General features: G+C 41.7%; 1 protein-coding gene across 1 annotated transcript; it reads right to left on the bottom strand.

Annotated features, from left to right (window-relative positions):
• Positions 1 to 4565: 4565 nt before the first annotated feature.
• On the bottom strand, positions 4566 to 26617 carry TMED8 (transmembrane p24 trafficking protein family member 8). Its single transcript, XM_054969976.1, has 6 exons — positions 26269 to 26617; positions 13480 to 13558; positions 10627 to 10747; positions 8068 to 8209; positions 7042 to 7338; positions 4566 to 6083 (listed from the first exon to the last, which is right to left on the bottom strand). Exons 1-6 carry the CDS (start codon positions 26399 to 26401, stop codon positions 5866 to 5868), a joined length of 990 nt encoding a protein of 329 aa, XP_054825951.1. The 5' UTR covers positions 26402 to 26617; the 3' UTR covers positions 4566 to 5865.
• Positions 26618 to 26668: the final 51 nt, after the last annotated feature.

Here is a 26668-nt window from a genome sequence, read left to right as displayed (position 1 = left end):
GAAATTGACAGAGCCTTCACCTCTGTCTTTTAAAACTACACTTCACAGCTAACATTATGTCTCCCTTCACTTAAGCGTCCACATGTAAGAGGCCTCCTGTAGAGAGACTCTCATCAGCAACTCGTCCTTCAAAAGTTAGTCCCTCAAGATATCCAAACGCTGTGTTAGCTTATGAATTTATCACTGATAGATCAGCATCAATAAGGTGCACCCCAAATTATACCACATCAATAAGATGGCGAAGCTTCTCTAGCTCATTTGAGCAACTCATTAGAAGACTGCGGCGCCTCAGGCAAAAAGAAAGCACACTGAGTTTGAGTGCAGTTTGATTAGTTACATTTATGCTTACTGCTCTACTTCATAGATCCAGAGGAGTTAGCCGTGTTAGTCTGTAGTAGCAAAATCAAAAAGAGTCCAGTAGCACCTTTAAGACTAACCAATTTTATTGTAGCATAAGCTTTCGAGAATCAAGTTCTCTTCGTCAGATGCATGATCCAAACTGGTCAAATACAGAAGAGGAGGGGAGATAGGGGAGAGAAGGAAACATATATCAGAAGGGGACAGGATGCAATTAGCGGGGAGGCTTGCATCCTGTCCCCTTCTGATATATGTCTCCTTCTCTCCCCTATCTCCCCTCCTCTTCTGTATTTGACCAGTTTGGATCATGCATCTGACGAAGAGAACTTGATTCTCGAAAGCTTATGCTACAATAAAATTGGTTAGTCTTAAAGGTGCTACTGGATTCTTTGATTTTGTTCTACTTCAGGTAATCTTTTCTCGGTTTTTAAAGGGGAAAATGTCATCAATGTACCTAATATTGCTTAGCCATAACAATCGTTTTGACCTTTGGAAAATTTTCAGTTCCCATTTCATTTTTTGTTTTGTAATGAAACAGAAAACAACATTTTTAAATAAACATTTTTTGAAATTGAAATATGTTTAGAGCCTGTAAGATAGGAAACAGAAATATGATTTGAAGGTAGAAGTATTTTGGTTATTAGAAGATTAATGCATCAGTTTTTTGGAAAGGGCATCCTTTTAGGCAAAGTAGCTCTCATTTTCTCAAGAAGCTTGAAAGGACCAACACAATTGATTAGCCACAATTTACTTTTCTAGCACAAGGGAGAAAAATGCAAGTACAGAAATTTTGCCATATAGTATGATTAACTCTGTTTGGGATGGCTTTGTAAATCACAGGTATTCAGAACTGCGTTTTTTGTAAAAGGAAGGGATATAATGGAGCTCTGCCTTTCAAAAGCTCATACCCTGGACATCTAGTTGGTCTTTAAGGTGCTACTGGACCCAAATGTTGCTCTTCTACTAGAGACCAATGCAGCTATCCAGCTGAAACTATCCAAATTACCAAGGCTATGCTTTGGGCATATGATAGGGTTCTGTACCTATAATTGCTACTCATTTTTCACCCTAATTCTGACGTGTTAATTCTGTACAGTATTCTACGAATGTGACTGAGGTAATGTTTCCTCACTGACACCATACACAATAACTGCATGCGGGGCAGGGGCGGGGTCAGTGTGCTTGAATTTTACAATCACGTTAGAACTTGACTTCAAATTACTGTTCCCATGTAAGTGTGAATCATGGTTAGTCTCTCCAGACGCCTGAAATTGCTTTTCTATCCCTTTTACAACAATGTAAATGTAATGCAGAAAAATTATTTTGTTCAATTCTAAAAAAAGATTTGTCCTGCCCAAGATGTTCCTGTATAATTCCTTAGGCTCAACACGGCAGACTACCAAGGATTTGGGGGTTGTGATCTAAGAAATGTGCAAAATTCTGTTGCTCTCACTTCCTCACACGGTGAAAAGAGAAATAATGAAACATAATGACCCAGCTTCATCTCTATAGTAGAACAGGGTCTTGATGAGAGATCACCTGTCTGTCCCCCACCTGCTTATAGGATTCTTGAACTTCTTGAAGGAATGCCTGTGCTGCAATTCATCACTAGAAGCAGTCATGAGCTATGTTCTAGGAAATGTCATACACAGAGCACCCACCATTCACTCCTCTTAAACTAATATATTTGTATAGTAATACTACAGTATGTTATGCATTCCATTTATGATGTGGAGAAGGTATGTTTGCAAAGAAAATGGTCAGTATAAAACTGATTAATAGGAACAGGCTTGAACCAGTTTGTCATTAGCCAAACTACAAAGAAGATTGCAAGGACTTTGCTCAAGTGAAACCAATTGCAAGTTTCAACTGGCTGCACTTCAGGTTTATTTTAATTTCTAATCCTACTCCTAAATCCAATCCTATTTCCCGCCAGGAATGACTAATGTCAGAACATGTAGCACAGCTTCAGTGGCAGTTACCTTCATCTCAGATAGATGTACTCAAAGTTACATACTTGATGTATGTAGCCTAATTCTTTTATGTCCCTCTCTTCTGGCAGAATACCAAGCAAGGCAAACACCCATCACTGCAACATGCCAGGCCAAGGATGTGCTGAAAATGGGCACCTGTATAGCAGGCTCTGACATTTTCTATGAATGTGGTAAATCAAGAGATGAAGCTTTATAGAGAAAGTGCTTTGAACAATAAGAAATAATGATGCTATAAAAATGTTCATAGGAGAGCAGTTTAAATTTTAAAAAACCACAAAAGGGCCACAGAGTGGGGAGAAGCAGCTGTAAAACAAGCCCTCTATGGGAAAAATAGAATACATAGACTACACTTAAAACCCAGGTATTCATTTGTGAGGTTACTGATATGCTTGTCGGACATTGCTCAAATTTGCTACTTCCAAGCCCCTTTTTTCTTTGCTACTGACTTACAATAGGTCATGTCTCACCATTCCTCCTATCTCATTCAGAAGAAGAAACAAAAATAGGAGTAGCTTTTCCTACCAGAGTCTCTCCTTTAAAGACAGCAAGAATCCGTTCTCTCTTCCAGCATTCAAAATACTTAAGATTTTGCTCCCTAGGCTTCCCCCCCTTAAACTGGAACCAATTATCTCTTGCAAATGCATTTGCTTTGCTAGCTACATAATTAACCTCTCCTAGCAGGTACAGTAAGACACAAAAATATTACCAGGCATCTTTGGAAGGTAAGTTCTTTGGCTTTATACCTTCCTTTGCTGAATGTGCACCAGCAAAAGACAGATGAATTCACTTCAAGAGCATCCCTTGGGATGGGATCCAAAAATCATCTGCTTACTATGAGCATTAATTACAATCATGCTAAGACATACATTCAACAAACATTACAAAATCCAACTGATTTTTAAAATAAATACATTTATCAATCCTCTGCCATAACAACATGTTCTGCCCAGCAAGCAGAGTATTATTTATTTATTAGCTTTCAGAAGGCCCATTCTTATTTGACTAGGAAGCAAAGTAGCTTAATTGTCTTCTCAGGAGGGAGGTCTACCTTCCTACACCAAGATTGCCCTATACAGTTCACAGCCTAGTGACTGTAAAGCAGATTTCTAGCCGAGATTCTAGAGAGCTCAAGCTTTAATTTCATTTCTCCCCTTCCCTCTTATTCTTTAGATTTTTGCCCTTCTGTCTCTTCTTCCTTCCCAGCTCATACCAGATAGAGTTGAGAACCCTCCACTGCTCAGGCCTAGAGATCATAACAGACATAGCTTATGATGCTTGCCAAGCTGGTAGGAGCCATCTCATTCCTCTTCCCCAGTCCCTAACAAAGCAAAAGAGAAAAGAGACGAAGCAGCTGGCGCAGGTCTAACCAGCACCCCAGTTGTTTGGAGCCATCTCTAGTCATTTTTCCCCCACTAGAGCATTTTCCAGGGGGGAGGAGAACAGCAAGACACACCAAGCACCCTGCATCTAAACTTCGCCCACCTCCTCTTGGGGAAGAAGGGTGGCAAGTCCTCTGATGATAAAAATAAATTATTCTCATAACATTCTTGTTTCTTGAATGGGCAAAGGGAAATTTGACCTGTCACTGTCAAATGGGATCTGTTTGTTCTCCTGCATACTAATAGCATGTGGGAGATACTGTCCCTCACCTGCTCTCATCACCCTCTGTCTTCTACAAGTTCTCCCTGCCTTTCTCTACTTGGTACTATTTCCAAATCAAAATTGACCAGGTTGCTCTTTCTTCATTTGAATGCAGGGGATGTCTGGTTTCTCATTCTGTCTTTCTCTGTGCATGTTAAGAGTTATGAGCTCCCCACTTTCCCAGTGCTATGTGGTTAAGGAAGGCAATTCACTCATGCAGAAGGCAATTAAGAGGTAAACCTGCTACCTAGTCAGATGTGAGGGGGCAACCTGAGGGTTAACAAATTCCCTTCAACCTAGTATGAGAACAAGACTCTACAGTTTTTTAAAAAAACTGTCTACATTCTCCCAATAAACCTGAGCTATGAATGACAGGTGATGCCATTTTATTTTTCTGAAATGTAACAGGTAGCTGGGTTGCTTTTGCTGCATTAGGGAGTGGCAATGGCCTTTGAAGTCTGAACAGCTGCACAGGGATAGAGTTTGTTATCATTGATTAAAGACCTGAGATCTTAAAACTAACCATGACAAACATAAGGCCTGGAGATCTGGTCACACCATATCACATCCCACACAAATTGGACAAAAGAAAACAATGCCCATAACAGAACAAGGGCCTGCAGCACAGTACCCTCTTAAAGGGCTGCATGCATTAAGCAACTTCACGTTCTGCCACTGACACTATATTGCATGTGACTTCAATGGAGTGGGTATAGGGTACTCATATTCCTCTATGTAAAAAACTTGTGATTTGGAATGCTTGCTCTCCTGGAATCCCAGGGCACTGCAAGGCAAAAGCAGGTTACGCTTAACAACTTTAAAATATTTAGGCTATAAATATCAGAACCAGAAGCTTTCCACCAATTTTAGTGTAATTGATTAATTTCACTAAGATCATTCTGAACTTCACTAAAGCCATAACCAATCAAGGTGAAATGTATTGTGATTTGGTATCAAATTATAGTAAAAAAATTATTTTTTTTTACTAAAGGTGTGGCCTCTGGATATCAACTTCATGAGGAATGTGGCACTCCAGCCCAACTGAATTTGAAAGCTCTATCTTAAGCTATTGTTGTATTAATACAACAAGCCAATTAATACAACAAGCCAACTGAAAGAATAAGCATATTAAGCTCAAAATGAGGGGAGTCTTTGTTATTGACAATTTTCCTAACCATTTCCATAATCAGAATGATCTCGTTCATGATTCTGACCTCCATAGTGGCGTGGCTCCCTTGCTGACAGCACACACATGCTATTCAGGCTCTTTTCAGCCAAGCTATAGAATCCAAATGTATACCAGCCACTGCACACCAGATGCTGGAAAAACACTGTACAAAGGAGGAGAGAAGACACACTACCAATGGCTGAGATGGCATGTGTATGTTCCCTTTCCCAAGATCCCCAGAGACCAAGCAAACAGCAGCATATAACAGCACAGTGACATAATTCTAGACTGAGATCCATGGTCTGCTTTGGCAGTTGCTTTCAGTGATCTATTTGCAGTTGGCAGAGTAGAAGGTGACAGTGTTTCCCCTCTCTCCCACACCCACAAAAAAGGCAAACTTCAGTTTCAGTTCATATAAGTGCAATTGAAAGAAAAAGCAGACACCTGAACTGGGTATCCAGTGACTTGCTTGCTATAGCTAAAGTTCCAGCTTGTTGTCTCTAAAACAGACTAGAGTTGCCGGTGATCAGCTGAACCACTATAACAGTGAAGCAAAGAAGAAACAGGTCATCTGCACATAAGCATAGAGCTGGGTGTCCAATTCATCCATCAGGTGGCGCCTGTTAAAAGACAGTCTTGGCAGGTAGCTTCCTTTCCTTATTTTAGTGCCTTCAGTCACACTCACTTCCAGCACCACCGACTTCTTTAGCTGGTATAATAAACATGGAAGAAGAGAACCTTGTTGCGCAGAAGGGAGTATGAATTGTCAAATTTGAGCAAATAGATGCCTTCCCCTGGATAATCGTGGCTGCCTACTTGCACTTCCCGGTGACTGTCTCGCCGGTAGACAGGCATGATCTCCCCATAGCGATTTCGCAAATAGCTTTTGGAGCCCCTTTCCACATCACCAACAGGAATAGGTCCTGAGAAGAAGAAAAAACACACACTTTATCCATTAGTGACAACAGACAATAGATGATCACTGAAGGTTTGGGGTCATGAATCTAAAGGCGGCTGCCTGAAAAGCACATTACACCACATACTAGACTGTGACGCTCAAATCATCCGCTGCTGGTGATGTATTTGAGGTGCCACATCTCAAAGTCCAACATCCTAATGTTTCTTAAATCACATAAAAATAACTCCTACTAAAATCAGTATGGTTCATTCCTACCAAAATGTTTAGAATTAGAACATTTGAATTATAGAGTAAATATGTAAGAAACCTTTCACTGTTTAATGTTTTTTAAATTCTCTATGATTGTTAGCTAAAAAAACGGTGGTCCCAAGGATACAGAATTCATTCATTTGTTTTTCTAGAAGATGCACATGGCCCATTTGTTTCAGCAAACCAGTCAAGGGTTTTGACAATTCTGTTGAAGTTTTACTGCCAGTTTTTTAAAATATTCCTATTGATGCCCCAGCGTATGGTCCAAAGAAACAGGATGCAGTTATACGGCTAAAGCTACAGTAGTGTCAAATAAGTGACCGTCCAATAACTACATGTGAGCCACTCTATGCTCATGAGGAAAAAGACTGGGCACATATGTGTTCAGAAAGCTGGCAGTCTTCAATGATACTGAAATTGACCTATCTTTTTGGTTTTGGTTCATTAATGTTTTTTAGAAATTGACATTAATAAGGAAAGGCACCACAAACATACAGGGGGGAAAATCTAAATAAATAAAAATCACTGAAGCATGCATGATACAAGGAAAAAACAGGCTGGAATAAAAGGTTTAGGAGGGCATTCTTCACTTGGCATCTAAAAATGTGGAAACTCAATCCAGAAAACTATAAACAAATACAAATGACACTGGAATACATAGGCACTTTGATACCAATCCTCTTGCTGTATTTCTTGAACAGTTGTGCACTGACCTTCAAACTCTTCTTCATCATCCTCATCTTCATCACTTGATTCACTGACTTGCACAGTAATGGCAGTATTAGTAACAGGAGTCCAATCAAAATAGACTCCAAAACCAATGTCATAGTCTTCTGTAGCAAACTCCCAGCACACACGTTTCCCATCAGGATGGGTTGGCACCCGGACAGTTACTACTTCACCCCTTTTCACTACCATGCGGGAATTCTTCTCTTTTGCCATCTTTGTTTTGAAGTCCCTTATCTTGGCACTTGTCCAGGTAGTGGCTGGAATCAGAGGAGGTGGCTGAGCTAAAAGAAATAAGACAGACTTTGGCTGAATTCACACATGTCACAAGGCTCTTTTCAAGTCTCCTACTGTTGATGCAAAGGTATGAAAAGCAGAAAGGTAATTTTAAGTAAACTTGTATCTGGGCTCTGAATCATGCAATATGATTTGCAGTTGCTTCTCTATCTTCTAACCTTTTACAATCCAATGTGATCACCACCAGTACTGACCCATGTGCAGGGGGAGGGATTATTTTTTTAACAAAATCAAGCACTGTAGTTATACAACTGCCACCTTTCAAACAAAGGACTGGTTTTGCCCCCTTAGCTTTTGAGCATGACCATTTTCCTTCTCTTCATTTCTATATACTCCTTCCCAAACTTTCTTGGTGACAACTGATATTGTTTTTCTAATATTACTGATTCAATCCACACATCACCTCACACTAACTACCCATTCCCAAGCTCAGAAAATCATGCAACGCCAACTCAGCTCTTCTGGTGTTTTGTCTCAGTGTCACTGCTTCCCTGAGAATTTCCTGCTTTGCCATCATGCTTTAGGCATATACTTTATTGGAAGCTCAATAAGATAGCCCCAGTCTCCCACTCTGCCTATATATATAATAATTTTACTCAGGTCTCCAAGATTTGCTGTACCTTGTATGGCAAATAAGCACTAAGATTACAGATGTTTCTTGCACAGGCTACTGATCCAGACCCTAGAGACAACAATACAGTGGTTGTGCTTCTTACCTTTCTTCTGCTCACCCAGCAGGTCTGTGGTTTCTAGCTCTGCTGAAAGGACATCCACTGCACCGGTGTATTCTGACTGTATCATGACTATATCACCTGGTCCTTGTGGGGCAGGATACTTTGTCATCTGCACTACAGCCTCCTATGCAAAGGACACAAGACTCCTTAACATCCCACCAATATTCACCTTCTCTCTTCTACATTTCTTCAATCACTAATGTTTTAAATTTATATTTTATAACTAATGCTTGTTGTTGATGTAGATTCAAGGTCTCACTCACTAGTAACCATAGATATTTCGGGTGGGGTGGGGAGGCAGAGAGACTAGAACTACTAGGACATTGTGCCTATGTGGTTAACAATTCCAGATCACTGAGAAAGACTGCAGGCATCGTTTCTTCTGTTCCATACTTCCATTCACCCCATGCCCGGCTGTGGGGCAAGAGCAGTCTTGCTAGCCAAAGCAGGAAAGGAGAAAGTATGCAGAAGGAGAAACTGGGCAGAAAGTTTAGTGCCAGCATCCAGTTTTTAACTGTACAGGCTGGTTGCCTAATAAGAATTGCTACCCAAATTGCCCTGCTTCAATCAAGCCTAGAGCTGCTGAATAAGAAGAGTAGGTTGTATAAAGAGAGAAATCTAGAGAATTAGCTACGTCAGCTGCTTCTGCCAAAATAACGAGATTTGTGTCACCTTAAGTATTAACACATTTATTGTAGCATAAGTTTTCTTTAGACAGAGCCCACTTATTCATTTGCATGTTCCAGTACAAGATACATTCTATATATAGAATTATCCTGTGCTGATATTTCATCAAATGCATTCATTGCAATGCATAGGGCAATTTCACTGTGACTTTAAAAAGGAATCTATTTCTAGCTTTCAAAAATTTCCTGAGGCACCAGCTGGAGATTTATATCTGAAGTCTCAAAGCCTTCAAAAAGAAAATATCAGGAAATTAAAAAACTTGCTTCAAAAAGTAAAAATTAGAGAATTTTATTTTCTGCAGGTGCAAAGACTTTCACCCAAAGAGAATGATACTGCTGCCTCCCTCTCCTCCTGCAGCAGCCCCAAGTACCCCCAATCCTGTTCCTGGAGTTCCCTCACTCCCAGAAACAGGATTGGGGCGGCATTTTGTGCAGCTACAGAAGGGGAGAAAATCATGTTCCATCGGAAGAGTCTCTGTGCTCATACAAGCCATTATATGCACAATCAAAAACAAATCAAGTAACTAAGTAAAGTGTTCACTTGAATGCAGCCACACAGATATAGTTTCAGCAATCAACAGGACTACAGCAAGATTACATATAGGTATGTCCACACAGGCCAAATTAACACAGATTTGTTCTAATAACTATTACTAGCAATTTATGCAGTTGCTACCTAATACTATGTCATCTTCTGGCTTGTGATTTATTTCCAGGAGCATTCATGATAAAATCACCGCCTAGGTTCAAATCTCTACCAAGATGCCCAATTGTGGAAGCAACAGTCATTCAGACCAGTATCCCTCCATGCCTTTTCCCACTACATCACAATTTTTTAATACCAATTCCAGTTGTGTATACCTTGTTTCTAATAAAGCAGTGGTTCTCAACCTTTTTGATATGGTGACCCACAAGTCCAAATTTACTTCATATGGCAGCCCATACAGGGCTGGCTTAAAGGATTGAGAAGGTGCTGGGGGGTGTACTGGGTTGAAAAGATGCCAGAAGTTGGTAGATGTTGGCAAAGAGGTGGGTGACAAATGGCTCAGTGAAGTTCATCTCCCACAGCAGGTAGAAGTCAGTGAGGAACTGCAGAGTGCTGGACAAGAGGTTGGGCTACTGAAGGAGCAGTGCCAAGACACAGCCTGGACACAACTCATTCTCTCCTCCTCTCACTTTTCCACCTACTCTCCAGGCTTTCCCCTCTTTTTCCAGTTACTATCATAACGCTACTAGCTGCCAGACAGCCTTCCCTCCTCATTATTGTCACAAAGGGGGAAGGCAAGGCAAGAATGGGTTAAGCTGGCAAGGAAGAAAAGGAGAGAAAGAGAAGCATGAAAAGGGCAGAATCCACCATCAGGGATAGCTGGCCTGAGACTCACTTGGAGAAGCTTCGCAATCCACTTTCAGGTCCGAACCCACAGGCTGGGAAACACTACATCAATCCTAAGCAAGTCTACTAAGAATTCTACTCAAGTTGATTCAGTGGGGCTTAATTCTAGGAAAATATGTTTAGGATTGCACTTTTAAGTTTGTCAGACACCATTTCTTCACCTTGGTATGTTTTTTTTTAACTGTGAGCTCATCATCATTGGACAAAACCCCAGAGTTAAAGATCCCTCTCATATATTGAAAATTTTTGCATACTCCACAGTTAACTGTCTTAAAAGAGTTCATGCCCAACTGTGCACTATGAACATCACAAAGAACAGTCCTTAAGTATTTAAAAAGGAGACATACACTTACTATGAACAGATTATGACACAAACTTCATGAAGCACCTCCACACTGCAGCAAAGATGAATAATGTAATTGGAAACAAAAGATGGCAACAAGGGCACATTAAGTCCCCTACCTCTTTTTGGTGCTGGAGCTGGTTGGCTTCCTTTCCTGTTACATCTTGGTTCTTCAGATCATCGTCACCACTTCCCAAATCCTTTGTACCACCCTCATTCACAGGTGATCCATTTTGCAGCCTCTCAGAGAAAGACAGCACATCAATTCAGAATGTTTTAAGAGCGTGCAATAGGCAGGCAAAGCAAGTATAAATGAAGCTCCAATTCAATCAATTGGAAATACTGGTAAAAAGGGCCCAAAATAGGACTCCAGATATCAAAGCAACAGGATTTCTCTAATGCTTATTTTTTCTGTCACATCCAAGTGAATCTGTTTTAGCATAAATCATCTGACTGTGTTATATTCCCTTAGGTAGCAAAATTGAGTCCAGCTGAGCCCATCCAATAATCCCTTCAAAGCTGGATTACCTTGTAAACATTGACATAACAAACTATGCCCTCCACTCATTGTGACACAATTTTATTAAGCAAAAATAGTACACCAGAGTAATTTTACACCTCTGTTCAAACAATTTCAGATCTATAAATGAAGCTTTCATAAAGAACATTTAGAAGACTGAAACCCTATTCCATTCTCTATAAAACAGGTTTGTGTAACCAAGGGCTTAGTATAGCAATAGGCTGCAGCAAGTTCCTGTCCTCATCAGCTATTTCAGCTCAGGCTTTCAGGCAGATGTTTTTCCAAGCCCTTGCTATATAAAATCCTTTTAACTCGAGTTGTCCAGGACTGAATCTGGGACCTTCCACATGCAAGACAGGTGTTCTAATGCTGAACTATGGCCCTATCCAGTTTCAAGGTAACAAACAAATTAAGTTGTTGGGGTAAATAAGAGTCTGTCCCCATAGAGGTGTACAGAGGAATTCACAGAAACTCTGCCATGTTCATTTGTCTTTGCTGTTGTGCAGCCCTGTGAAGCCACTACTGGAAATTGTGTTTCCATGACTTCCCTGCTTAAAAGAGATAAAGATGACCCAGCTGCAGGATACAAAAATGAAAATCAAGAGTTAAAGCTGCCCTTGGTCACTATGATTACCTTGTGCTGACCTTCCTTCACAATGCTCCACTCCTTCTAACAAGCGATCACATATAAGTGGGTGTGTTTTATTCAACTGTGTATTTTCTGTAAAACCTCTCAGATAGGCAAGCAAACTTCCTACCAATAAAGTCTGAGCCAGAGGACCACTTTTAATGCAATGCTTAGCAAGAGTATCTTTGCTTAACAGCCTGAAGACAACCACATACACAGATCTAAAGACAATACAAACTAATCCCATGCCACTTTTAAAACTGTAGTCAGTCACAGTATCAGCAAATCTTCATATGACCAGGGAACCTCTTTAAAGCCATTTCACTGTTTCAAAGGACATCCAAGCCCAGTTATCTAGTAAAATAAAGCTAACCAGATTAGCACCTAAATCAGTGGTATTCACTTCGAGTAGTTGCATACACCTAGATAGTTCTCCCTGTAGCCCAGTGATCCTCAGCATTTTATTTAAGTCTAATCTTGTGGCAACAGCAGTATAGTGAGTGCTTTAAATGAGGAACTCATCCGAGGTCATTTGTCACTGAATGGATTTACTGTCTGTTGAATAAATTATTCCGTTTTTCAAAGAACTTCCACTGCCCCTTTAAAAAATAGCACTGGGTGAAACATATTAGGCTAGTTTGAGGACTTTATTTTTTCATGTGCCTTTCAGACTGGACTGCTGGAATTTCCCATAAATACTGAGCCTATTTGACATTTTGAAGAACAGCATTAGGCTATAGTAGAATTAAAGCATAATGACTGACTGAGAATTTGTTGCTGTTCTTTTCATTTATCTAATTGATTTAAATCAACTGTTTGGTATGCATTCCATAGTTCAGCATCAGACTGTTGCTTTGAGCATTCAAAAACCTTTTACAATAAAAACATTTCACTATATGGTTTAAACATTACCAGTCTAGTCTAGTGAGCACCCATAGCCACCAGCCTAGCATCTGCCTACTATGGCTTTCACAGCAGGCTTTCCTAGCTCAATCAAAACCCTTGAAAGTTCACATGGGAGAAGAACCCAGCCCAGCTGGGATTTAAAGGTAAGAACCAGCATTTGAATTGTAGCTGGAAGCCTACTGACAATAAAACAAAATCCAGAGATTTGTATCAAGAGAATCATAAGCATGTAATATTTCAATCTGTAGTAAAGCAGTAAGCAAAAACTGCTGTTTTGCAGAAAATTACCAAGGGTTCATGCTAACCTGGAGATTACACACAAAACTATTTGGCATCAACTAGTCTGCTACACAGCATCCCTGAAACGAGCATCATTACAGAGGAAGCAAAGATTTCAGACTCCTCCACTATTGATTTCACTGGCATCAGAGCCAAGATTATCTCCAATTTCTTTTAAAAATAACATTGCATTCCAACCATGAAGAGGGGAAAATAAGTTTGACCCATTTAATTTTTCTTTTTAAAGCACAGTTCATGATGTGCAGAATTACAGTTCTAATTGTCAAACAGTTAGTGCCTAAGTGATACTGAAACACATCAGCGAAGGGCATGGATACTGCATACAATGTGGACTTTTAACTCAAAATATTACTATATCATTCCAAAAGTTATATGCTGATACTTAAGCTTTCTTTTGAATATGAACAATGGGTCTTTCCAAATTTTACAGGATTAGCAGAATAGGCAACTCCATAACCAAGCATTTAACAGAAGTCACTTTCCCCCTCTCTCTTGATGAGGAAATATATGATTGCTCTATCACTGCTTCAAAGAAATGTATTGCAGACAAAGATTCTTCTTCCATTCTTTGCTCCTGTACAGAACTTAATGTAGATCTATCATACACATGTTTCCTACCTGTACTGTAAGGTATCATTCTCTGAAGCAGAAGCTGTCTGGGATGCAGGTTCTGACCTCTGAATTGAATCTTCATTTTCTAAAAGAGAGCAAAGATAGAAATAGTCTTTGATCAAGCAGTGCTTGTGGAGCTCTAGCTAACATCTAGCATTACATACAAGAAGCCTTGCAGGCAAACAGCTTTTTATGCAATATCCTGTTTTTGTGCTTCAGTGGGTTTCAAAGATCTAAATGCATCTCCAACAGCTTCCAGTCAAAGATATGAGAAAAGTCAGTACATTTGCTATATCGTGTGCATTTACAGAATTGAGCTGTGTTCCAAGGCAATTATATTTAACTTCAGGAAAACCAAAGCATGATATTGAAAACTAGGGTTGCAGGGCCTTGAGAATATACAAACATACAATCCCCAAAGGGGATAGCCATAAATTACTATGATGGAGGTAAAAGAATACATTTATTTATGCATTTAAAGTATTTATATCTCTTACCCTCAACCAGAAAAGTGCCCCCCCCCCAGGATGGCTAATATGTTAAAAACAATTAAAATTAGTGAAAAACATAGAAAGAAACCAACACAGAAAATTGAAGACGATTCATTGTTTAAATTGAGTCTTCATTTACCATTAGAAAGGCATAATATGCAGTGCCAGAGAAGGCCAAGGGGTAGGGTTGCCAAGTCCCCTTACCCTCCTGGTGGGAAGTGGGGGGGGGGACACACTGGTACTTACTATACTGAATCAGCCTGGCACGAAGCCCAAGAGCACTCCCCAGGCCTGTACAATCACATCACTTCTGCGAGTGACATTGTCATGCTGGGACCATACCCAGGAAGTCCGTTCTCGTACCTCTTCCTCCACCGGCCAGGTGAGTGGTGGTGGGGAGAGGAGGCTGGAAGAAAGAGATTCCCTGCCCCCACTGGGGGACTGGCAACCCTAAGGGGAAGGCATACCATTGGGTACCACATTTGAGACATTCCTAGTGCTCAGTTCCACCTGCCTCACCTCCAAAAGCAAATACAGACTACGCAGGGCCCCAGAAGAAGATTTTAAGGGCTGGCAGAGGAGCATTTATATCAGAACTGTTATTTAAAATGTATTCTCTACTTCCTTAAAACCTGTTTACGTTACAGGATGAACACAGGCAATGTCTAGATTTCAAAGACTGATATTGCATAAGCCTAAAGACACAAATGCTTACTGAAGCTAGAAGATTGACAGATCTGGTTACTGAAAGCCTCTAACAAAGAGAAAATAGATAAGGCAGCTCCAGAGAAAATATTTTCAAGTTACAGGATTAAGAAGAACATCCATCTATTTGAAAAAAAGTGCCCTTACCCTAATAATAATTATAACAAAATAAATAACTACAATGACAACAACATTTGATTTATATACTGTCCTTCAGGACAACTTAACACCCACTCAGAGCAGTTTACAAAGTATGCTATTATTATCCCCACAACAATCTCCCTGTGAGGTGGGTGGGGTCGAGAGAGCTCTGGAAGAGCTGTGACTGACCCAAGGTCACCCAGCTGGCCACACACTTGAGTTAGATCCCATGGACAATTTCTGTAGAATTGGGGGGAGGGGTGATTTTTTGCCAATTTACACCTTTGATGGCAGTTCCAATTCTCCCTTCATGAAATTTCTGGGGATCCCATCCTGCAGAAGCAGCATTCTGAGCTGCAGTGGGAAGGAGAAGGCAGAAAAGTCATTATTTTCAGCAATATCCAGGCCTTGAAAACTAGGGACATCAAAAGCATGTGAACCATTTTATGGAGATGTATGGGCTTTGAATGAAGTTGAAATCTGAGGCAGCTTCCACAGAGAGTTAAGCAAATCTATTTTTAGGAAATCTTATCAAGTTGTTTTTAGTTACTATCTTAGTACAGGATTACTTCATAACAAGCATTCCATGCTACCTGTACCAGCCAACTGCAGATCTGTCTGACAATAGCTACTTCTGTGTATTGTCGAAGGCTTTCACGGCCGGAGAACGATGGTTGTTGGGGGTTTTCCGGGCTGTCTTGCCGTGGTCTTGGCATTGTAGTTCCTGACGTTTCGCCAGCAGCTGTGGCTGGCATCTTCAGAGGTGTAGCACCAAAAGACAGAGATCTCTCAGTGTCACAGTGTGGAAAAGATGTAGGTCATTTGTATCTACTCAGGAGGGGTGGGGTTGAGCTGAGTCATTCTGTAAGAGTTTCCCAGGGTGTGGAATGCTAATGGCGGGAGGCTTCACTGTATCCTGAGGCGGTTCTTTTGCATATGGATTGGTGCTTGATGTGCTAATCTTCTCTGCAGGGCTATTGTCGGGTGTGGAGTGTTTTGTTGGCCTGGTGTTTTTCAGAACTGGAGCCCATGCTCTGTTCATTCTTAAGGTTTCTTCTTTCCTGTTGAAGTTTTGCTTATGCTTGTGAATTTCAATGGCTTCCCTGTGCAGTCTGACAAAGTAGACTGAATGTCATTCTTACAGAATGACTCAGCTCAACCCCACCCCTCCTGAGTAGATACAAATGACCTACATCTTTTCCACACTGTGACACTGAGAGATCTCTGTCTTTTGGTGCTACACCTCTGAAGATGCCAGCCACAGCTGCTGGCGAAACGTCAGGAACTACAATGCCAAGACCACGGCAAGACAGCCCGGAAAACCCCCAACAACCAATAGCTACTTCTTCCTGCTAACGAGCAGGGAAAGCAAAGGCCCATTTGCTTATCATTGGGACAGCTCCCAAATGTCTCCAAGACTGTTCCTGAAAATCAGAAACATCAACATGGGGAGAAAAACAGGAAGGTACATTTCGCACTCGGTTTTTAGAGCGCGTTTGTACCTGTTCCACATCCCATGTTTGCAAGGTTTTCACACTTAAAAGCAGTCATGGGATGCAGTCCCGCTTTTTGTCCGCTGTATCCCCGATTTTTCCCCCTGCGGACATACCCCGATGTTTTTTTAAGTTTGCTGCCGACTGGCAGCTGGCCCGCATTTTGCTAATGTGAACACTTTTGCCTCCTTTTTGCTTCTCTCCCCCCCCCCTCTCCTTTTCCCTGGGAGCTGATTGGTTTGTGCAGAATTAACCACTCCCACCCTCCTCAGCTCTCTGAACTCCTTGTCCACCATTTTTTTTAGTAAAGCGAGCTGAGGGTCATAAGGCTGCTTCTTCGTTGATTTCCTTCCATATGCATGCTGTTTTTTTTTTTTCTCAAAAGCCAGGAATGATTTCTAAGCTTGCTGCTAATTCCCTGCTAGCTTTAAAATCAAGGAAAGTGTTAAATAGCTGCTTTCTCCTTCCTCCCTTAGGGTATGCACACACATTCTTTTTTTTTTTTAAAGACAAGAATGGGTTGCAACGTTGTAATGTTCCTGCACTTTCTTCCTGGCTTTAAAATCAAGGAAAGTGTTAAATAGCTGCTTTCTCCTTCCTCCCTTAGGGCATGCACACACATTCTTTTTTTTTTTTAAGACAAGAATGGGTTGCAACATTGTAATGTTCCTGCACTTTCTTCCTGGCTTTAAAAGCCAGGAAAAGATTAAATGGCTGCTTTTCCCTCCCTCCCAGGCATGTTTCAGACTTTGCTAAAGAGGAGGAAAAAACCCAAGCATTTTGCACAGCCCTTTGGAAACAAGCCTCTGCTTCCTGGGAGGAGATTAATCGGCAGCATTTTAACCCTTTCCTGGCTTGATTTTAAAAAATGAGAGCGGTACATGTTTTCCCCCAGAACTCTGCCACCAATTGCCTCTCCAGTGGGTAGGGGACAGCCCAATCAGCAAAAAGGGGGGAAGGGTTCCAACATTGCAATGTTACTACGCATGCTCAATCTTTTTTAAAAAAGTGTGACGTGAATTGCAAGGCCCCAAAAGCCCAAAATTGCACCGAGGTTTTGAAATGAAGCACAGACACCAAATCGAAATTGCAGTGGACAGTGTGAAATGAACAGGTGCAATGCCGAAGCCACTGCGATCGGGGCGAATGCTCATAAATGGCGGTTTAAACCGTAAGTGCGAAAAGGGTCGAACAGTGGAAGGATGAGATAAGCTTAAAAACAACTACAAAAACCACTCCAGCAAATATCTTGATAGAAATCAGGGATATTTCCAGCACTCAGAGACATCTGAGAATCATACAAAGCCCAATATCAAATGATGGGATGAACTTTCTAGAAAAGGGAGAAGGATAAAGGATGATAATGGTGTTTTCCACACGGGGACTGGGTTGTGTAGTTTCCCAGTTGCTGCTGCTGCAGCTGCTAATACAGCATATTGGTGGCAGGGTTTCTAAGCAGCAGGTTTCCTAGGTAGGTGTTTTCACTGGCAATTTAATATGTGTTTTATCGATATACCATTATACCAAAACACAATTCAGATTCTGAGTTCCCAGCTTCCATTTTTTAGAAAAGCACGTTTCTAGCACATGTATCTTCACAAGGAAAGTTGTTAGAGACTTTTTTTTAAATGAAAGCTGGGAATTCAGAGAACCTGATGCATATTTGATATTTACTTATTATTAAATAAGCATTTTGTTATAATGGTCTATCGCTATAAAACTATTAAATTGCCAATTAAAAAAAGAGAAAGATCCTCTGCAGTAGAGAGAGGGAGATAGCTACAACGGGGGAAATGGCTGCTGTGTAGGCAGAACCAGGAAAATCTGAACATTTCAACCCACATCCATCCAGGCTGTGCTGTGATCTTTCTTAAAACTGGAGAAAAGCAAGTTTGAGAAAGATCGGAGAAGAGCCAGGGAAATGCCAGGAGGTGCACGAATCCACAATGATGAGGGGAAGCAAGATAAAACCCATTTCCCAACAACATCAAACTCAGGGCACATAACTTGTGAGAAACACTCTATGTATCATTAAATCTTTTCTTTCTGAACAGAGAACATCAGGCAGAGATCAGACTGCTGTAAACTAGAGTCAATTACAACCCAGGCAAATAATATTATTTACATAGCAACAGTATAAAATTTTCATTACTCATTAACGTAACGTTTGGGGTAGGATCTGGAAACAAATACTACTGGCAGCCTTGGGTTCTAGTAGTCTTGGAGAAAGGTAGGCTTAAAAATATTTTAAATACATAAAAATAAATTTCATGCACTAAAGTCCAGATTTCAGTCATTACAAAGAAAAATACCATGGCGATTGCCAAAGTATCCTGTGTATCAATATAAAAGAAATCATTCTACATTTTAAAAATGTATTCTATTAGAATCTTCAAAGTGCTTTACAGACTTTATTTTGTAACCCTTACAACAGCCCTGCAGGATGAGCCAGTATGTATTATCTCTACATTAAGATAGAGGTTGAGAGAAAAGTGCCTAAAGCTACATACTGCCTAAAGCTACATACTGAACTCATGGCTGAAATATAATTTGAAAGAGGAATTTCAATGGGCTTAGACTGGAGTAACTCTGCTTATGATTTCACTATACATCTCATTCCTTGACTGTTCTGTTCAGTCCTTCTCCTGCTTAGGATTTTTCCAGACAGTGCCTTCATGTTCTTACAGCTGTATGAGCTAGAAATTGCTTCTAAAAATGCTAAGCCTTCTAGGGTACCAATTTCTGCATTAGATACCAATCTACACTAGCACCGGGAAGGTGCAGAATACACATAATGTTGGGTGAAAACACCAGTATCAGTACAGTCATAAGTGTGCTGGAGATGTGCCCAGGATATTCTATGACTGATCTGGCTTTGCCTACCAGATTCCATATTTGTTCAGTACTTCTGCTCACTCATGGGACACATACATTCACAGATGGTGCATCATTTAGCATAATTTGCTGTAGACAAATCAGATGTTGCTAGTGCATAGCAAACAAGTACATATAACACTTTGGCGAGGCAATGAAGTTTGAGTATGAAATATCATCTTAACAGGGCAGTCCTAAATAGTTACATCCTTCTAAGCTCCCTGCATTGTAAGTCTTGTTAAGGCTTACAGCTTGCGCAAGAAGTGATGACTATAAAACAGATGAATGAATAGCATTGATTCCTGAAGTGCCCATGAGGCTTCTCAAAGGCTTGACTATACAAAGAAGCAATTAAAGAACCAGTTTCCAAACTGGTTTGAGAAAAATCAATTCTGAGGCTTTTATTCCTAGTACTTTAAGTCATTTGGGAAATCATTTTGCTCTTTTGCCTAGTTTTATAGACTTCTGTTTAGCTGCCCTAAACAAGGAATATTTGGCAAACCATTATCACAAAGCTTCAACTAATTTGATTATTCCTCTCCTATTCTGGACTTTAAATAAAAAGCAAACCATCTTGCATAACTGATGAATTGTGCAAACTGAAAGAACAACCAGCTCAGAACAGAAATCTTTTATAAAATGTACTACAGATAAGATTAGACAAGTACAGATTTTGGCATTCCTACTCAGAACCCCAAGAATTTCTGAATTGACTTTTTAATTTTAAAAAATGCACATGTATACCATTTATTGTTGTGAAGATAAGGATGAAAAGGTATGGGTAGCGACTAACAAAGTACTGAAAGAGAGCATTGAACAGGAATTCCAGAGGGCCAGCAATGTGATTTTAGTACTGGTTGTATAAATAGGTCACAGAATAGGGAGGTCCCTCTTTGGTGTAGGATGGGCTTGGGTTTTTTGATCGGGTATACAAATTATACACAACATAATTATCCACACAAAATTCAGACAGCAGAGCCATCAACAGCTTCAACATTATGGGGATCAATGAGCATGAAAAACAAACAAACAGAAACACGGAGAAAAGATACATCTTGGCAAGAAGACTTCTACCCACAGTTGTGGAATTTAATTATATGGAACCAAAACATAAGCAAGTGTCCTAAACCTCTCACAGCTGCAGTGGGAAAAATATTTCAAAGGAAAAGCGCACAAAGCTTTATTAAGTGTTCAAGCAGAAATAAGTCCATCTTCTCAAAAATCTAGGAAGCTCCCCAGTTTTGGTCTATCTCAGCCAATACCACAACTGATACTTTAGCAACAAATGTACCTGGCTTTAAAAGAAAATATTCAACATTCTTTGCATGCTGACAGAGGTATGGGACAGCTAAACATATATGAAGCATCCTTTACTCCTAAAAATCAGGGTGGATTTGATTTAAATCAAACTGATTTAAATCACGATTTAAATCACGATTTAAATCACTAGTCAGTAAGGCTTGATTTAAATCATAGTTTTCTACATAAAGACTAATTCTTGCTGGTATAACTTTAATATGCAAGTAGATGAAGATTGTTCACAAACTGTCATCAGAATAGGCCAGTTCTTGATATACTGCTCAAAACAGTCCACCACAGAGTTCCATCTAACATCTTGTGGGAGCATTAGCTTGGTTCCACCCATCCTTTTCAGAGCTGCTGCAGCAAAATGATTGTTACAGAAGTATTTAGCAATTTCAACAACATTAGTCTTTATTTCTGGAACACTTAAGTCTTTGGCTAAGAGGTGCAGCAAATGAGCACTGCAGCCATATGTTATTAGCTTTGTATTCCCTTCCTGCTCTTCTAAATTTCTTCTCATCTTGGATACATTTGCAGCATTGTCTTTAAGGTCTTTTTCTCAACTCTGTTCATGTTATAACATTTTTGCTGTGAAGAAGAGGCATGTGATCTCTGCTGAGCTGACACAAATTCAGTTTTGAGAACTGCAAAACCAAGCATCTGTGATAATATCTTGTAGGCAGAGAAACTGCCCAATAATCTTACAAAAACCTCTGGAAGAGCATGACATTGTGAATGGATTAATGGAATTTATTTACCAAAAAAATTAGCCTTATTCTACATAATTAAAAACTAATCTTTATTTCATGATGGAATAACCTTTGGATGGTAATATATTTTCCTCAAAAAGCATTTTATTTTAAAAAAATCCGATTTAAATCAAAAAAATCCGATTTAATCAAAAAAATCTGATTTTTTGATTTTTTAAAAAAAAATCATTGATTTTTATCCACCCTGCTAAAAATAATGCTAGACATTTATATTTATTTTTTTAAAATATATGCCACCTCTCCATATGTCTGCTAGAAGCACATAAGCAAAGGAAAAATCATAACACAGAAAATAGATGACGCTGATTTTATAGCACTAAAAATGTTCACTTTAAGCGGTCGGCCCTAGACTCCACCATATTTGATATACCGTTAATACAGACCTGTGATATAAAGGTCACAGGACCCCTGGATTAATGCAGCTTGGTCTGCATCAGGGGAAATTCCAAACTGGCTAGGCAGAATGTTGCTGGGCCAAGCCCAAGAGATTCCGGTATGCCTGGAATGTGTATGTGAATGCAAAGGACTAGGGTGATTGGATTTACTATCTTCCCAGCAACTGGCTTGAGATCATGACAATAGTGCCATTAGCACATTCCAATGCCCTCTTCCCATTATTATATTTCCTACCCCCAGCTTGGGAGCAATCAATCAGAACCGATAAATTAATTTCTTTCTGGGAACCTGTATTTTCTGATGTCTAAATTCATCAACTAACATTCATTAGCAAACTGCCCCTTTGTGCAGCTCCAGAAGAGGCTTTGCATTTCCTTTTACACACCCCAGCAGCAAGTAATCAGACCATGCTGCTCTTCTGAGTGGTAAATATACTTTCCCCTCCCTCATTCTATTCCAACTTCTAGCTAGCTTCCTAGGACTGTGTGTGTGTACCAACCATTTTAATTGCCTCGTGTGTGTGCGCTGGTTTTCCTCTTTAAATAAAATTACACCTTGACCTTAAAAGCACCAAGTCTCATCTGCTACCTTGGGGAAAGAACCCCATAAATACTAGTGGAGACATCCCGCCATTAAGCCTCTTGCATAGTTTTCCTCCTTGCTGCTAATTCCCTCCCCCCACTTACTAGCAAGGAGGCCTATTCCAGGTAATGACTTCACATATCCTACCACATAATTCTCTCAGCGTCTTTCCGACGACGCACATTTATCCTGGTGCACCTGGCGGGGGCCCCGGATAAAAGCGTGCTGTGGAACTCCACCAATGGAGGGTGTGGGCTAAGTAGCTCAGCTAGAGGAAGAGGGCAGCACAGGAAGAGTGACACACTCAAGCCCCAGTGCAGCCCGGGCGACGGGGCAGAGGCGAAGCGCCCATCGACCTTGGAGCCCCGCCGAGCCGCGCCTCTCTCGGCGGGGACCAGGCGGAAGCGAAACACCCGTTGCTCTCGGCGGGGACCGGATGGAGGTGAAATGCCCATTGCCCTCAGAGCCTCGCTGCGCCTCTCTTGGTGGGGACCGGGCAGAGGCAAAACGCCCGTCGCCCTCGGAGCCTTGCCGAGCCGCACCGCTCTTGGCGGGGACCGGGCAGAGGCGAAACGCCCGTCGCCCTCGGAGCCCTGCCGCTCTTGGCAGGGACCGGGCAGAGGTGAAACGCCTGTCCCCCTCGGAGCCACGCCGCACCGCGGCGCTCTCGGGACAGGGCGAGGCCTGCTGGAGCCGGGCATGCGGAGGGAAGAGCGAACCCGCTCTGCCCTCCCTCCCTGGCTCCATACCCCGCCTTCCAGCCCTCCCCAGACCCCTCCTGCCTCTCCACCCTCCCCAAACCCCCATTGCCTCCCTACCTGCCATCCATCCCCAGACCCCTCCTGCCTCTCCACCCTCCCGAAACCCCCATTGCCTCCCTATCTGCCAGCCCTCCCCAAACCCCTCCTGCTTCTCACTTCTCCCCAGACCCCCCTTGCCCCCCAACTGCCAGCCCTTCCCAACCCCACCACCAGCCCTCCCCAGCCCCAGCTTTCTAGAGCCCATTGTATTTATTTGCACAACGGGCTCTGTTTCTAGTATTATTTATAATAACCATCCTGCAGGGTACATGACTCTACTGCAGAGGGAAGACAGAGATTGTGGCTTGCCTAAATCTAACTGGCAAGTACATGATAGAGATAAGATCTGAATAGGGAACATCCTGATTCATAGCTCAGTCTTTTAGCTATGATTCTGCACTAGGTTACAAGAAAACCCTGTACTGCAAGCAGGGCAAACAGACCTTTGTATACGTCCTATTGAAAATCAGATGTAATACCAGAAGCAAAACTTAGAACTCACTGTTCCTAGGACTTAATATTTAACCATTACTTAATGGAGCCTACTGCATTCCCTTTATGCTATTAGCACACCTGAGATCGTTAAAAAAATCACCACTGGTGCACAAAAACAAGAAAGCAAAAAACCCTTTATGGCAATGTTGTTACCGTTTGTTATATGATGCAATTATTACAGCAAGGTACATTCACCTAATTAAAGAGCAGCTGGTATCTTAGTAGGGGAAAAAAATCAAACAATCCAATCCCCAAGGAAACAGAAGCTATTAGAGACAGACTACTCACAAACAAGCCTATGAAACAAGCAATTTTACAGCATAAGAGGACAGTTAACAGACAAAGATGTCAGCCAAATTATTTCTTGGATGATAAATGCAACATCGAGGGATACTGCACTCATCGTACACAGCATAAGAGTCTTCCGGCTCCTCTTTTCAATACTGTTCTATTTTTTCTGTAATAATTGTTTAGTTTGGGTTATCAGTCTATTAAACAAATTCTGCGACATCCTTTTATTTTCTACCATTTCTACTATTTTCTACTTGTTTGGTGCGGCATCTTTGGCAAACAATAATTAGGTTAGAGCAGCAGGTCACAAAACAAGCACCAGCTTTTACATCAATGTCAACAATTTTTTCCGTGGGTACACATTTCCCAGGGTTTTGTATGCAACAATTCTGCTCACCCAACACACACTTACCACAGAGCACCTCTAATGGTCACCACCCTGACCTGAATAGCCTTGGTAAGCCCTGTCTTGTCAGATCTTGGAAGCTAAGCAGGGATAGCCTCAGTTAGTAACTGGCTGGGAAGATGAATGCAGAGGCAGGTAATGACAAACCACTTCTGTTAATCTTTTGTCTTGAAAACTACAGCAGGGGTCACCATAGTCAGCTATGATTTGATGGTACTCTCCACCATCAATGGTCAGCAGCACCTAAGCTTTTCTTTGAGTTCATTCACATGCATGGCTTTTTCCTGTACATCATGGCTGTGAATTCAGAGGAACAAATCAGCACAAAGGAAAGATGATGCAAGTCATGTGTACAAATAAAAAATGCTTCCAGGAAAGTGCTCACTGAAGACTCATTCCAGCACGCAAGTACATCAACAGGTGGGTAATCTACTAGCAATGTGCTGCTAAATTTATGTGCTGGCTTAAGCATTGTGCAGGCTTTCTTGCCTGGAATAGAAGAAAGTAGTGCAAAGTTGCAAATCCAAAATGTGTATTAAGGGAAAGCTCCCTCCTCCCCCAAGATTTCAAATTATCTTGCCCTAAAGGGGATATACACTGACCTGCATAGTCCAGGCTAGCCCAATCTTGTCAGATACTGGAAGCTAAGCAGGGTCAGCTCTTGTTAGTACTCGAATGGGAGACCACCGAGAAAGTCTAGGCTTGCTCTACAGAGGCAGGCAATGGCAAACCACTTCTGAATATCTCTTGCCTTGAAAATCCTAAGGAGTAGCCATAAGTCAGCTGCAACTTGATGGCAAGAGGGTAGCAGATGTATTAAAATGCCAAAAAGTCTTTGGTATATATTGATTTCTTACAAATGGTCACAAAAATACATTAAACAGGGAAATTTATTGTGTAAAGAGATGTGTTCAGGAGAAAGAGTCAGTTTTATTTGTTTATTTACTTTTTTCTCCAGTAGGGACCCAAAGTAGTTTATATTGTTCTCCATTTAATCCTCACAACAACCATGTGAGGTAGGTTAGGCTGAGAGTCACTGGCCCAAAACCACTCAGCAAGCTTCCAGGGCAGAGTGAGAATTTGAACCTGGCCCTCTCAGATCTTAGTCCAACACTCTAACCATTATACCACATTGGCTCTAGAATAATGCTATCAGATAAATTTTAAATATTTGCTTATGTAAGTTTTTTGGGTAAAAATAAAATTAAAATGATGTCATAGATGTTATCCAATAGGTGGTGTTGCATTCATACAACTGCATGTCATATAGCATGTAAAGATTAGAAAGTTGAGATGCAGGTTTAAATCCCTACTTGCCAAGACTACTACTTGGTGACCTCGGACCACTGATTCTCTCTCAGTCTAATATACCTGACAGGGTGGTTGTGAGGATAAAATGCAAGAGGAGAGTACTATATCTGCTGGCCTGAGCTCAACAGAAGAATGATAGGATTAAAGTGAACTAAATAAATACTAAGTAGATGGAGAAAGGGATTGCCCTTCCAGGATTGCCCTTCAGATCCTAATAACACCTGAAAATCAGAAGAAAGGGTGGAGATCGTTTTTCGTACTGTCTGTCTAAGTGGCCAGAGATAAGCCACCACCACCACCTCCCCCCAGAATTCTTGCTCTGAGCACCTGCCATGCTAGCCAACCCTGCAGGCATGGTACCAACCATCCCAGGCTTCCCCCACTGGCCGTGAGAGGCAATACACACTCCCAGATGTCAACCTCCCTCTCCACCGCAGCGCTGCCTCTTTAACTCAAGGGATTCCCTCATAAACTCAAAGAGTGTCGCTCCTGCGCTCCCACGCCTTGAACAACGCCATGACAGACAGAAATTCATCCGGGGAGTCATCCTCTGTCGCAGAAGACTGGGGAGGAGGCACCTGTTGGATTTCCGACTTACGGACAACTACTGAAAGCGCTGCTAGGACTGGAGCGGGGAGGGAGAGTGGAAAGCGCCGCCCGGCCCAAGGTGAAGAAAGTCTGGCACGTCTGGCAGTTGCCCGCCCCCAGTAAGCCCAGAGCCCCAGCACAGCGCGTTACCTGAGGAAGGCGGCGGTTGGCGGCTCTCCTCTTCTCCCTCAGCGCTACTGAGGCAACGGTCGCCGCCAGGCGGCCCCCCTCCCACAGGGGGTTCGAACCGGGAGGCAACGGCTGCGGCCAGCACGTCCGACATGGGAAGGCGGAAAAGCCGGCCCGAGCGAAAGGAGCCGAAGAGAAGCGAACGCCTGGCCGAGGATGAGCCGAAAATACACGGAAGGAGCCGAGCGGCGATCGCCCTCTCTCCGACCACCGCCTCGGGCCTCCGCGGGGAGACAGTTCCCGCCTCAAGGCGACCGCAAGCGAGGACCGCTCCGGCTGCGGTAGTGTTTTCCAGCCGCCGGACGGGGAAAGGAAGGACAGCGACACTTCCCGGAAGTCGCGGTGCCCATGGCAACTGTTC

The sequence above is a fragment of the Eublepharis macularius genome, chromosome 2 (assembly GCF_028583425.1).
Source record: "Eublepharis macularius isolate TG4126 chromosome 2, MPM_Emac_v1.0, whole genome shotgun sequence".
Taxonomy (NCBI): domain Eukaryota; kingdom Metazoa; phylum Chordata; class Lepidosauria; order Squamata; family Eublepharidae; genus Eublepharis; species Eublepharis macularius.
This window is presented reverse-complemented; position numbering and strand designations above follow the sequence as displayed.

What these genes read in the sequence shown, in the direction of transcription:
- TMED8 (XM_054969976.1), bottom strand. Translation starts at nt 26,401, where the DNA reads ATGTCGGACGTGCTGGCCGCAGCCGTTGCCTCCCGGTTCGAACCCCCT. An exon ending in CCAACCGCCGCCTTCCTCAG is followed by an intron (nt 13,559 to 26,268) that starts GTAACGCGCTGT and finishes GCTCTCTTTTAG; the next exon opens with AAAATGAAGATTCAATTCAG. An exon ending in GCTGGGTGAGCAGAAGAAAG is followed by an intron (nt 7,339 to 8,067) that starts GTAAGAAGCACA and finishes TATTTCTTTTAG; the next exon opens with CTCAGCCACCTCCTCTGATT.